The following is a 13558-nucleotide window of genomic DNA, read 5'->3' as shown; positions in this document are numbered from 1 at the left end:
GCTCATATGGGTTTCTACTTTTTTTGTGAGACCCACTGTTTTTTGGGGTTAGATGTAACCTGATTTTATGCTACCCAAAAAAGAAAGTTGCTAACCCCAGTGGTGGATCTAGCCCTATTTTCTGGCTCATTGGAGATGACATTTCTCGCTAAGACTAAAAATATGGTAGGCTCATGGAGGATAAAGCCCCCATTGGGGATGTTCTAAGTAGGGAGAGTGGAGTGGTCTAGAAAGTACAACACTGTGGAGGTTTTACGTTTTGTTTGGACTCCGAGTTTTCTTCTATGGAGTTTGTGAGGCCTAGATATTATCCGCCATTCCACCTTCAACTTTATCTTCTGTATTTTCCATTTTTCTTTCACTTTGAAAAAGGGCTCATTGGTGATTTCGCCACGTCAGTCCATTCTTCAAGAGGCGGAAAAGACTCACAGAGATATTTCAACCTTCTTTAACAGTCATCGTGCAATTCATCAGTACCAGATCAAAATTCCAATCCCAATATAAGACCAGAGTTTACCAAGTAAAACCTTTGCAGGGACCACTAATTTATATAGCATGACCAAAATCCAAAAATAGTCGCCAATCGGCCTTGTCTTGTATACGTAATTGCAATTTTGTTCTTTTGATATAAGTAACATTAGGGAAGAGGAGAATCAAACATGAATGCAGAAGTGAATATTTTTAACAAATTGAGCTAGTAAACGTTTGTCTGATTGTATTAGCAATTAAATACCAATTTAAGTTCAAGAGCTGAGAAGTAAAAACTCTAGGGTCTAATTAGTTTTTGGAAACTCTCCCCCACCTTTTGTCAACTCAACTCTTTCAACCAAGACAATCTGAAACATAGCTTTTTAGTGAAGTGATATAACGATTCCAAAATGGTCAATGTATAATTTAACTTCTGCAGTTAAACATTCAAAAATTCAGAAGAAAACAAATCACAAGAGACTAGGATAGTCTCGAGGGTCAAACGTTTGGTGCTTAGGATCGGATTGGATTGGATTAGAAAGGTAAACCCCACGAGGAGCGGAGCTTCGGTGAGCTGTTACAATTTCCCTTGAGCCAAACATCCCGTCAACCAAACATGTAGTGGTCTATAAACTAGTTGCAATCCGAAGGATGAGAGCACTCAAGCCTCCAAAGCCGCCTGCTTCAAACAATCAACGTTACACAATCCAACTGACCTCACCATGTCTCCCAATCTACCACCATGGATTTCAATAGTCAGCATTAACAAAAACTGTAGACGAAATGGAAAAGAAAACATAGATTCATCGATAATCAACTTACCGGTCGAAGCTATTTCTAGCCCTCTCCGACTGATCTGTGCTGCTCCTCAACTTTCCAGACCGATCGGTGCTCTTTCTTGACTTCTCTCTCTTTTCAGTGCTTGTACTTGATCTTTCTCTACTGTCTGTGCTTAGCCTAGACTTGTCTCGCTTCCCGGTGCTGGACCTAGACTTGTCCCTTAAGTCAGTGCTTGATCTTGCCTTGTCCCCGATGTCTTCAATCTTCAGAGGAGACTCTGATTGATCTGCGCTTTGTTCGGTTGAATTTCGAAGACGGGGTAATTTCTCTATGGCAGATATGAACTTCCTGAGATGCCTCAAGTATTCCGGATAGAGTTCCAAGTTACAATGGTTGCCTCCTTTGAGCCACAAAGGTTCATACTTCTCTTTGCAAAGCTCCCACAGCTGTTTTCCATGGGAGAAATCCACAACTTCATCTTCAGTTCCCTACAACATTTTAACAAAAAAGAGTTTGGGATTCAATTCCAAGAAATGTGGTAGGTTCGAGAACTCCAAGGCTATAGTTGGAACATAAATTCTCTTGTGCAGGATGTCCGTTCTTTATTAAAAGATTAACGCCTATTCTATAAAGAACTAGTGGATGAAGACATGCATGAATTACCAAAACTGCAACTATTCAAGTGCTAAAAGATGTGGTAGGATTAGAGCAAAAATTTCCATTAGTTCTTTATTGAAAAGACGTTTGTTCCATAGTCGGAATCCATGCATATTGTAACTTCGTAAGTAATTAAATCACCACATAGAAATAAAGATGAAGACTTACATGTATCACCAAAACTGGGCAACTGACAAGTGGGATCTTATCGATATTCTACACCAGAAGCAAAGCACATTCAATAACAGAATTCGATAATCCAGTCCACGAAAAGTCTGGTCTTGTTCAATAAAAGTGGAAAAGTACGAGGTTTAAACCTTGTAAATGTCAAACCAGAATGTTTTCTTGACATGGTACATTACTCGGAGGCCGGACAATATTGGACTGTGAAGAACAACAGCCCTCAAGTTAGGCAAACGAACGGCCAAATCCAAAGCAGGTCCGCTTCCAACTGACTGTCCGTACAGAATGACATCTTCCTCCTTTACACCGAACTTCTCTTCAAGGCATTTGTATGCTGCCTCTATGTCTGCATATGTGTCCTGCTCACTTGGCTAGTTGATAGTAAAGGGCACATTATCATCAATATGGTACAAAATTGGAGAAATAACCTCTCGTGTCCCGGAATATGTCTCATCTTCTTTTTCGCTTTCTCACTTGTCCTAGCTAACTGACGAGCGAAAAAAAGAGGGGATTTACCCCCGGGATATGGAAGTAATCTATCCATAAACTTGGGACCATCAAATTGCTAATGGTACTGTTGTTTTTCCCAATCCAGAACAAAGAAGTAAACAAACAGTTCTTTACGAAATAATCGGGATTCAGAACATGCCAAATTAGGTCATGTCAAATAGTGACACGTGTTCAGTTAAACACTGGATTTGACACAATTGATTTAGTTACAGAAATTTATATAGGAACTAGTTAACTGTAGGCAGATTATACCTTTCCAGAAGATTGTCCATAGCCAGAATAATCGTACCTGCAAATATAGCACAAGAAAAAAAAAATCAAAACTAATCTGGATAAGCAACAAAGAAACAACGAGATGATTTTCATTTGATTTATTTAATTTAAATGTCAAAAATGAATAATTCTGCACATAAATCACTTTCGGAAAATATTAGAAGAAAAAACATATGAAAACTGATATAATATATATAGACTGACCCCATGAGATTGACACCCAGATGAAGGCTAAGCTCAGTGAAAATGTGGTACATCTGACCAAGATCAGCAGCGTTTCCATGGGAGTACAGAAGAGTGAGTGAAGCACATGGATTTTTGACATACATGGCCACAATCTCATTCCCTTTTTTTGTGCTCAGCCTCACCACATCAACGTCGTCTCGGGGAAGAACATTGGAGATCCTCATTTTCCCGGTTGGTTCGTCGACGTACGTGTCATATGACGGAGGGTCCGGTGGGAAAAATGCAAACTTTGCAGCCATAGACGATGTTGCAGACCCCATTTTTTTATCCGTGGAAATTTTTTTGACAGAGGGTGTTATTTAAGTGGTCTGGAGAGAATTGTAGTGCGTGGTAAAGTTTATGAGAATATTTGAATCATATAGGAGTTTAAAGCATGCAGCTTTAAAAGATTTGTGTTTGAATTCTCTTGAAACGAAAAAAAAAGGTTTTCCATTTGGGTTTTTAGAGATAAAAGTGTTTGAATTAATTCCTGTTTTAAGAGAGAAAGATTTGAAGGGCACGACAAAGAGATATAGAGCAAGGAATTCTTGTCGGATAATCATACGGGACAACAAAAAAAGAAAATCAAAGGGAAAAAGAAAGGAAAAAAAAAAAGAAAAAAGAAAGAGCAAAACTTTTGCAAATCAATTGCCTCAAAATCGTCCCTTGAATTTATTTTCGTAAAACTAAAATCAACGAGGCCATTTTACAACTAATAAATGGATTGTGATACGTTGATTTCTTTGAAATAAATGGAAAAGAATAACATTTGGCTACTGAAATGATGAACATGAGTTTCTACTCAAAATTGTTTGTTACCGATTTATAGAATTTTGTATTTATGATCAGAATCGTTTATATTATAAATCACTTTATAAATATTGTCTCTTCAAAAAATTAATTAAAAATAAGGTCGTTTGGTCATGAAACTGTATAAAAACAAAATAACGAAATTAGTAAAAACATTACGAACCGTCTATGTATTTGCTACAATAGATTGACTAAACGGTCATAGTTTTAATTCATTTTTTGTAGTGGTGATCTTTACGTAGTGATTTATATTATAAACAGTTTTGATCATAAGCACTAAACTTATTATTCAAACACAAAGAGTTTCTAGTAGGAGTTCCTTGGGAAATGAATGAATTGTTGGCAAATATGTTCTTTAAAAAAATAAAAATTTGTTTGTGAGTGAGATGTTTTAAGTAGAAATATTTAATTTGAAAAAAAAATATTTTGAATGTTTGCTCTTAAAAAATCCTCAGAATTCCGGTTAATTATGAACTTATGACTTCCATTGCAGACCAACCCAGCAGAATTAAAAATTGAGAGAGCCAAAATGCAAAAGTGAAATGAATGATGAATTTCTGGGGTAATTGATGAAAAATAAGCAAAATAAAATGAGTGTGTGGCCGGGTGGGGGATGGCCGAGGGAACATCAAATGATTGCATGTTGGACTATTATTTACTTTTACCACAACTCACTTTTACACCTATCAAGGCCCAAATACTAGTATGCATAACGAGGCCCATCAGCCCATCAGCCCAAACACAAACGAGATGACGATATCACCAATACAAGCGATATTAGAATAAGTGCAAGTGATTTTAACTATTTGAGCTATAATTTATTTCTGACGACATAAATAAAAGTAATTTTTACATTCTCTTTTTCTCATCATGCAAAGTTGCATACAACTCTCTGTTTTCTAGCACTTGAAATTTGAAATTAGATAAATCAAAAGAAAATCACGAAATAAAAATAAGAAGAAGGGTGCAAAAGAAAACGGAGATGTGAAATCCCTACCCTTTAAAGACTAAATCACCTTCATAATTTACTTGGATTTTTCAAATGCAAGGAATTAAACTATTTTTCACTTGTTTAATTTACTTGGATTTTTGCATGCGGTCCAATATTCTAATAGATAGAGTGTTGAGTTTCCACTCATGCGTTCCGGATTCCAAATTTTACCCCCTCTAAATTATTGTAATAGTGTTGAACTCTCTTCCCTCCCTTATTAATAATAAACTTTTTACTTGACAAGAAGATTAGCAAATACATAAATGCATGGATTCACATAAACAGAAAAGCAAAAATTTAATTCATTAATTTCAATGATTCATGGTACCTAATTATTTGATCTAATATTTAATGATTCTTCAACCAATGTAGACCTAATTAATGTTGAAATCTCAATTCCTTTTCTGCTGGCTCGTACCATGCATCTTGCAAGGGTGGTTCTATCCGCATACTCAGTTTTACTTTTACATTTCTCTCTTAATTTTTGATCATCGGATCGAATAAATTAAAGAAGATTAATAAATAAAAATTACAAAGATGTGTAAATGATAAAAAAGAATGTATGAATAGCATTAGCAAAAACAATTGATAACCGGTAACGTTCTACAATTCTATACTTCAATTTTCAATTTTTTATTTTTATTTTTTTTTGTTTGAGAATTATATCATTCATGCAAAAATTATATTGTTTCATTGAATAAAGATATAGAATTTGGTGGCATGCAGCACATGATTGTGGCTAGCTATACGCAAAATACCATGCACCCACGTAACATTTGCACAAATTCCGACTTTGGAGAAATTTACATATTTAGAGGTTGTTTGATGAGTGCTATCCCTAGGGTAAAAGTTAAAAACAAATGAGAGTTACACTTTAGACGAGGGACACCCACTGAAAGACTTCGTCGGATCGATGAAACCCCTTTAATTATATTGTAATTAATTAGTTCTTAAACCCTAACACAAGTCCATATGTTCTGAACATATTTGCGAGCACTTAATTATATGCAAAGAGAGCAGTGATTAAAAAATCTACTACATGCAGCGGGCATATATATATATATATATATATATATATATATATATATAGTGGCGGATCCAGGATTTTAAACTCGGGGGGTCCCAATAGTAAAGGTTAAAAAATTTATAGACAAAAATAACATTGAAAAGTTAAATATAATACATTTTATTCAAAAATCATTTGCATAACAATATTACAAGCTATAAAATCCTAATTCAAGCGTCCACGACGAGGTTTCATGGTCTGAAAATGTTTCATGATAGCTTCATTACCAATACATGAAAAAACATCTTTCTCAATGTAAACAACTAAGCTGTCACTCAACCATTGATCTCCCATTTTGTTGCGAAGTGGACCCTTAATGATATTCATAGCGGAAAATGCCCTCTCCACTGAAGCAGTTGCAACCGGTAAAACCAAAGCCAACTGAACAAGCAAATATACATATGCAAATGTTCGATGCAACCCTTTCTTCACCATTTTCTTAGCAAGCTCATTAATTCCCCTCAATTGAGAAAAATCATTATCAGAACCCGAACAAGTAGATGGTGCTATTGGCTTTGGCTTGAAAAATCTTTCCATATTTCTTATTTCTACACATTTAACCAAAAACACAAAACATATACCAATCAACCAATAAACAAAAATTCCATCTAAAATTCAATTATAAAATGAGTATACAAACATAAAACACATCAACAATCATATCAATAATAGACTAAAAATCTCCACCAATATCTAATATAATTTAATTGAGATTAGATTAAAATACCAAAAAACTTGCTTGAATTTGGAACCAAATAGTGGTGGCTTGGAGAATTGAAACAAGTGGAGGTATAATATTGGAGTAATGTAATTATAATATTGGATTGGGTGGGATTAGAAATTTAGGGTTTTGGGTGAATATAAGAAAGATGAGGGGATTTGGGGGAAAAGCAGTGGAAGGAACGGGGAAAGGAGAAGTGAAAGGGACGACAGGAAAGATGGCCCTTCAAAAAGAATATGTAATTGGTGGACCAATTTCAAATGATGTTTCGACTATGAAGGTACATACAACATGTATTTTTGAGACTTGCTTTTTAATTAAATAGCACTCCAAACTGTATTATTTGCCATACTTGTTGTATGATTTGTAATACTGTATATCCTCAACAATACCTAGAGTCGTACAAATTTATTGATTATAACTTACATATATTATATGTACAGGGTGAAGATATTGATCATCATCAAGTGGTTAGTCCTCCTACTGCAACCAAGGAGGATAAGAGGATACGAGGAAGGAAAATGGCCGCGGCGAGGTTAGAAAAGGATGTTAAAGTAGTGGCGGAAGGCGGTGTAAGTGGAACTCGGAGGTCCAACAGCTCCGACCTTGAAGGACAATCTTCATGTGGCAATGTGGAATGCAGACAAAGTACTACTACAAGTCGATTTTCTGAGAAAATAGTCGATCATGATCATGAACATGCAGGTTTTGTAGCTTTTAGTCAGGACTACAATTCACCAAGGCACCACCCTCCTAAGAATAACTGAATGAACATGATTAATGAATGGAGAATTATATACTAATTTCAATATTGTACTAATTATCAACTTTCTAATTCTACTCTGCACTCTTTCTTAATTGGATTTTTTTTTTCCTCCACCTCAGTTTCTTGCAAATTTGAAATTTCTTAAATGTGTATAAGTGGTTGCCAAACACAACGATAAATGTGTTAAAAATTCCTTAAAATGCCCAGAAATACTAAAATAAAATTTGAAAAAAAGGAGACAAATTGATATTCTCACACTCTCTCCCGTTTCACACTCAATGTTGTATGGTAATCAACATTATAAACCACATTGATACATTTGGTAAATCATCTGGCTTACAGGACTGCTCCATTAAACTGTTTATCAAACCTGTGTTGACAACAACAATTAATCTCATGTTTTTTATGACTTCTTTAAACGTTCAAGGTTTGACTTCATATCTACCTTAACATGTTGTATTTTTCTTTTTTATTAATAAATTCTTCTCGTAGTCACTTTCGATGTAGTAATGCTAGAGTGAGATTAACTTTGCGGTCAAATTAAAAAAAAAAATTAAAATTATAAAAATTGGGTGTACATAGACTAGTACATAAAAGATCGATTCAGGAGCGCCAATAGCAGCTCCAAAAACAAATAGGAATTTGGGGAATAAATAATGGTTATTCTTTATTACCGTTTCATACAGTTCGTATCAAAGTCCAGGAGACTCTGTTAACTTTTCAGTAAATTATTATTATTCAGATCACATTGAATGAACTGAATGGTATTTTGTTCTTGCCTATGAGGCAGAAGAGCCTGATGATAAATTCACCTTAGCGTCTCTTTCGATTGTCCTGAAAACATGGGAAAGTAAGAATTAAAGAGAAGCAGAAGCAAATGGAGTGGTGCATTCTTTGAAACTCTCTTCAAGAAACTAACCTCCATAAGAACTCAAGGAACTAGCTTCCCCTTGCTGGTTGTTAATGAGGCAAAAGACTGAGACGCACATGGGTTACTACGTTCAAAGAAAAGGGCAACCGCCCTCATTGTCACCGGGGCAACATGATTCCCATTCATCTTTCAAATACGAACGAGAAGATTGTCACACAAATCCTCCAGTAGATAGTGTTTCTACTTTTAGAACAACTCTTGGTTTCAGCGATGGGATCATTTTGTTCAGCATTTTCCCGAGACTCCACAAGGATCTTAAACTAACTCTTGGGCGCACCTGAAATTTGGGACTGCATGTGTAGAAGCATCCTGGTTAGCCGGCACTCTTGTATAAGAACTCTTGGTTTCAACTTTCAGCTATTTAAGCCTTATCTTCACCAAGAACATCCTTGCTCCTAAGTCGTAAACTCTGCAACGAGAGTAAACAATTAATTTGAGATTTCTGCTGCACAGTCATAAAAATCATAACCACGTACAAAAGAATCTAGTTAATGAACGTCATTGATCAGTATTGTTCTTGAATGTACTTTGCATTTGTTTGTGCCAAGAAAATGAAAATAATGGATATAACTCGAGGTAGGGTGAACGACAACCTTACCTGAAAATCGGATGAGTGTTCGTTTAAGAGGAAGAAAGCAAAGGTTTGAGATGCTTTTCCCGCTCCTCAAGTTGTTTTAGCAACTAAATCTCAGCTGCCCTCTGGAAAAAAAAAAAAAAAAAAATTGGTCTGGTTGTCAATTTACAATTAGAATACCCACAAAAATGATAAAATGAATAAGAATTATAATTGGGCTCGTACAGCTAATCAACAATAACCTAGTGTTAATATGAAATAACTAGGAAAGGGGTCCTAGATCTTCTGACTTAATTTTCGTTTCTGGATGGATATGAAATAATTTATTTATCTTTTTGTGAGAAACTGGAGAGAGATTAATAGAATGTTATACCTTGTGAACGGAACTTTCTTTATGAGCCAGTAAACAGCTTTTCCCAATGGTCAAATCGCCTGATGCTAATAGATATAACTTTCCCAAGGAATTAATCAGGATGAAAGCCAAATTTGATCATCTTAGCGAGGAGTTCCGCTGCTGAATCGAAATCACCACCTTGATCGAAAACATTAAGCATCACCTCACAAAGTTCTTGATCAGAAGAAATCCCATCAGATAACATCATACAGAAAAAGTACTTTGCTTCAGTTATCCTACACCTTTTGCACAATCTATTAATTACAGCACTATAATCTCTGATGGAGATTTCAAATCCTTTCTCCACCATTTGAAGAAAGAGTCCCACATCCCTATATACATCACCCTTTGCACAATGTGCTTTTATTAACGTGGTATAGGCAAACTTTGTCAAATTGATATTGCCGTCATCGAGAGAAACCAGTAGCCTGTCAGCATCCTCTAGGTCACCATATACACAAAGACCATTGATGAGGAGATTATATGTAACAGGAGTAGGCTCAAGATTATGCATCAGCATCTCGTTGTGTAACTGAAAAGCTTTCTAGAAGTCTTGAGCTTTGCAGAAACATTTGATGATAGTATTATATGTGGTTTGATCCGGGGTTAGGCCTTAGCATACATTTTCTCGACTACGTGAACAGCATCCCACAGCTTCCCCTGTTTGCAAAGTCCTTTAATAACTACCGTGTAAGATACATGAGTTGGTTCTACAGCTTTTGCTTCCATGTCTCGAAGTAATTCAAGCATGCCCTTGATGTTTCCCTGTTCACAGTTAGCATTCATAAGAGTAGTATAAGTAACTGGACTGGGTAGCAATCCATGCAGCTCGATGGTATCCAACATCCTTCGAGCCTCAACTAGTTTCCCAATTTTGCAGGAACCATGAATACGAGTATTGAAAGTGACAGTACTAGGATTTATTCCCTTCTCAATTATTTGTTTATATAATTGTATGGCTTCTGCAACACTACCTAGTTTTACATACCCATCCATCATAATATTATACAGCACAACATCCTCTGTCACAGCCCTTGTCGTCAGATGATCAAAATACTTCCTTGCCTCATAAATATCCCCTTTCACACGCAGACCTAACAGAATAGCATGGTTTGCAGAGTAATTGGGAATGATTCTCTTCCTGTACATTTCTCTATATATTTCGCTAGCCCTTTGTACATCTCCATGCTTGCATAGACCCTGAATGAGGATTGAATATGATATAAGATCTGGCTCCAAGCCAACAGCTTCCATCTCATATAACAATCCCAATGTTTCTTCTACCCGTCCACTTTTACACATACCGTTGAGTAGTACACTGTAAATAATGACACTCAACTGAAAATCTCTTGAAATCATCTCTTTCCGCAACTTAAGGGCTTCGTCAATGTTGCCAACATGGCAGTGGCCACATATCATAATTGTATATGTAACACGATTCGGATTCAACCCTTTAACCAACATTTGCTGAATGACATTGCGAGCTCCACTCATCAAACCAAGTAGATGAAACCCCTTACAGAGAATGTTGTAAGTTACCGTGTCAGGCTGTACCCCATGCCTCTCTATGTCTTTGGTGAACTCCAATGCTTGTTCCAATGAACCTGCTACACATAGCCCATGAATCAGAATATTATAACTGTACAAATCAGGAACAAGTCCATACTTGAACATCATACAAAAAAAACGACTTTGCAACATCCACAAAACCCAATTTACAGGACCAAGACATGATGGTATTGAAAGAAACAACAGAAGGCCCAGTCTCCGTTCTTTCAGCATCCATGAGGAAAGAAACTGCATCTTGCAGACCGGATTGATGGCACAGTCCATCTATAAGTATGGAAGTAGTGTAGTCACTCTCCGGAGTTCCAGTATCTTTTATTTCATTATAAACATTCCACATGAGATCTGTATGCCTCAAAGCATAAACAACTACCATCATTTTTTCTTCTAGCTCACAGAAAGTAAGTAACAAAATAAAAAAATAAAAAAATAAAAATTGAGCTATTCAATAACTTCAACAAAACCTCATTACTCATTTCGGCCCAAAAATTTATCTGCCTTGCATAATCTCAGACCAAGCTGCAATCTATATGATAGAAGAAGCACTTAGAAACCATACCTTCTTCATCCACCATTTGCTTTACAACCGAACGCAACTCCTGAAACTGCCTATTCGCCGCCAATACATGAGCAACGATAAACTCCGCAATATTCGAATGCCGAAAGTCACACTCATTCCTCAAAAAATTGAAGAACCCGAAAGCCGAATCCGGGCTCTCAAGACTCAAACTTTCAATAATCAAATCCACCTCTGACTGATTCAGCTTCGAGATGAAGGTTCTAAAATAACGATTACCCAAAAAAATTTCTCAAACCAAAGATTCCCAAGCCCGCAATGACTCCGGAGACGTTGCTTGTAGGATTTGGGACGGCGGCGGCAAGCTCGTCGTCTAACTTTTCAGCGGATGCCGAGGGTTTAGTGAAGATGAGGCAAAAGAGGGGAGCGAGAATTTGAGATTTTTGTAGGAAATGTGAGGACTTCCGTTTCTGGATGTGATGGAGCGTGAATTGGGGATTAGGGTTTAAGCATGAAAAGGCAAGAGCCCTGTTTGGTTCCTGGGAAAATTGGAAAGCTGATAGAAATGATAGAGACCAGAGATTGGTTCGATGTTGGATCAGAATCCAAGCTTTATTGATGGAACGGCGGCGGAGGGGGGCGTTAGGGTTTAAGGAAGCCGTTGGCTTCCCGGCAATTTTGAAGGTTGGTAACCAAAAATACGAAACGGCGTCGTTGTGCTTCAGTTTTAACTTTTAAACGTTGCTTGTTTAGCTTTTGCTGACCAAAGATTGATTTATTACTTTTTTTTTAGCTGGAGAATTTTTCTATTGACATTTATAGTCCTGACCAAATGGTATTTTTCTTGAATGTGAAGTTCGAATTTTGTAGATGTTAAATTCGAAACCAATTTTTTATATTTTGAGTATAAAAATAATGTTGTATAAAAATACCTAAAATTAAAAATCTAACACACAAATGATCACAAAATCCCACCACCTTTATAACTTTGTCTATGATCCAATGCCTCGGAGACTCCATAAATAATGGCAAGCTGACCCATCACTTACCCAGTTTGCTCCATGGATAATGGTCCCAAGCAGCCCCCAAGAAGAAGAAAATTTGACGAAGTGAAAAGGGTGAGAGTGAGAGAGTAGGAAGCTTTTGATAGACGATGATGGGATATCTTTTTCTGTGCAGGCAACCAGTATGTCTCAAACCCTATTTGAAGTTCCAGCTACTGTTTTAGGGCTAACAGCTACAGAGAGAGAGAGAGAGATCGGGAGGGACCCATCATCCCATGACGTGCTTGCTCACTGAAACAAACACCACAACTACACCAACAAGAATAAGGATCATCTTCTCATCTTCTGAGAATTCTGGAGAACTATGAATCGTATTCGTTTATCGTACATCGTGTTGTTAGTTTTTATCAGGTACTGTTTATGTTTATTTTAAATAAAAAAAATTAAAATGATTTCTAACCGTACAATATACAATAAACAGACATGATTCACAAATCTTTGGAATCCTAACAAAAAAAATCCGAGGAGGATCCAGATTCACTACTACAAAGAATTTAGGAGGAGTACAGAATGGCCCATCATCCCATGACTTGCTTGCTCTCTGAAACAAGGAGGCAGATTTTGTGCCCTCTAACTTCTCGTGCATTTCTGTTTGTGTGGTCAATGTTAAGACACGTCAACATTTTATATTACTATTTTTTTTTGTCTTATTATTTCTATAAAAAAAATATAAAATATTAACTTAACTTAACCATGACCACACAAAACAGGAGGGCACGAAAAGTGGGAGGTGAAAGAGTCTGCCTCCCTGAAACAAACACCACAACTACGAAGAATTTAGGAGTAGAGAATGGCATGGACGTCCTACATCACATCATCCCATGACTTGCTTGCTCCCTGAAACAAACACCACATCTGCAAAAGCATTTTCACAACATTTTGATGATGAAGACATTGCTCTTTCATTAGAAACTGCTCCTTTCAATCTTCACCTTTTCAGGAAAAAAATAAAAAATAAAAAAGGAGAGAGATTTATTTGCAGAAAGTAATGTGATGACAACATAGGTTCATGGTTTGCTAAATGGTGACAAGGTTCTAAAAAATGCTAGGTGTTAGTCGGAA

The 13558-nt window shown here is 36.5% G+C and overlaps 1 protein-coding gene and 1 pseudogene across 2 annotated transcripts; both read right to left on the bottom strand.

The window, feature by feature from the left end:
* Positions 1-871: 871 nt before the first annotated feature.
* LOC137738404 (uncharacterized) lies at positions 872-3494 on the bottom strand. Its single transcript, XM_068478041.2, has 6 exons — positions 3076-3494; positions 2851-2887; positions 2223-2459; positions 2074-2121; positions 1291-1736; positions 872-1202 (listed from the first exon to the last, which is right to left on the bottom strand). Exons 1-6 carry the CDS (start codon positions 3375-3377, stop codon positions 1130-1132), a joined length of 1143 nt encoding a protein of 380 aa, XP_068334142.1. The 5' UTR covers positions 3378-3494; the 3' UTR covers positions 872-1129.
* Positions 3495-8091: 4597 nt separating this feature from the next.
* LOC137738093 (uncharacterized) lies at positions 8092-11426 on the bottom strand (annotated as a pseudogene). The gene is made up of 4 exons (XR_015954623.1): positions 9329-11426; positions 8980-9080; positions 8370-8790; positions 8092-8284 (listed from the first exon to the last, which is right to left on the bottom strand). The product of XR_015954623.1 is annotated as an uncharacterized LOC137738093 (transcript).
* Between the last annotated feature and the right edge of the window lie 2132 nt (positions 11427-13558).

Source organism: Pyrus communis, chromosome 13, assembly GCF_041283825.1.
Source record: "Pyrus communis isolate YQ-2024b chromosome 13, ASM4128382v1, whole genome shotgun sequence".
In the NCBI taxonomy this organism is placed as follows: Eukaryota; Viridiplantae; Streptophyta; class Magnoliopsida; order Rosales; family Rosaceae; genus Pyrus; species Pyrus communis.
Note: the sequence above shows the minus strand (reverse complement) of the source record. Positions and strands in the feature narration are given on the sequence as shown.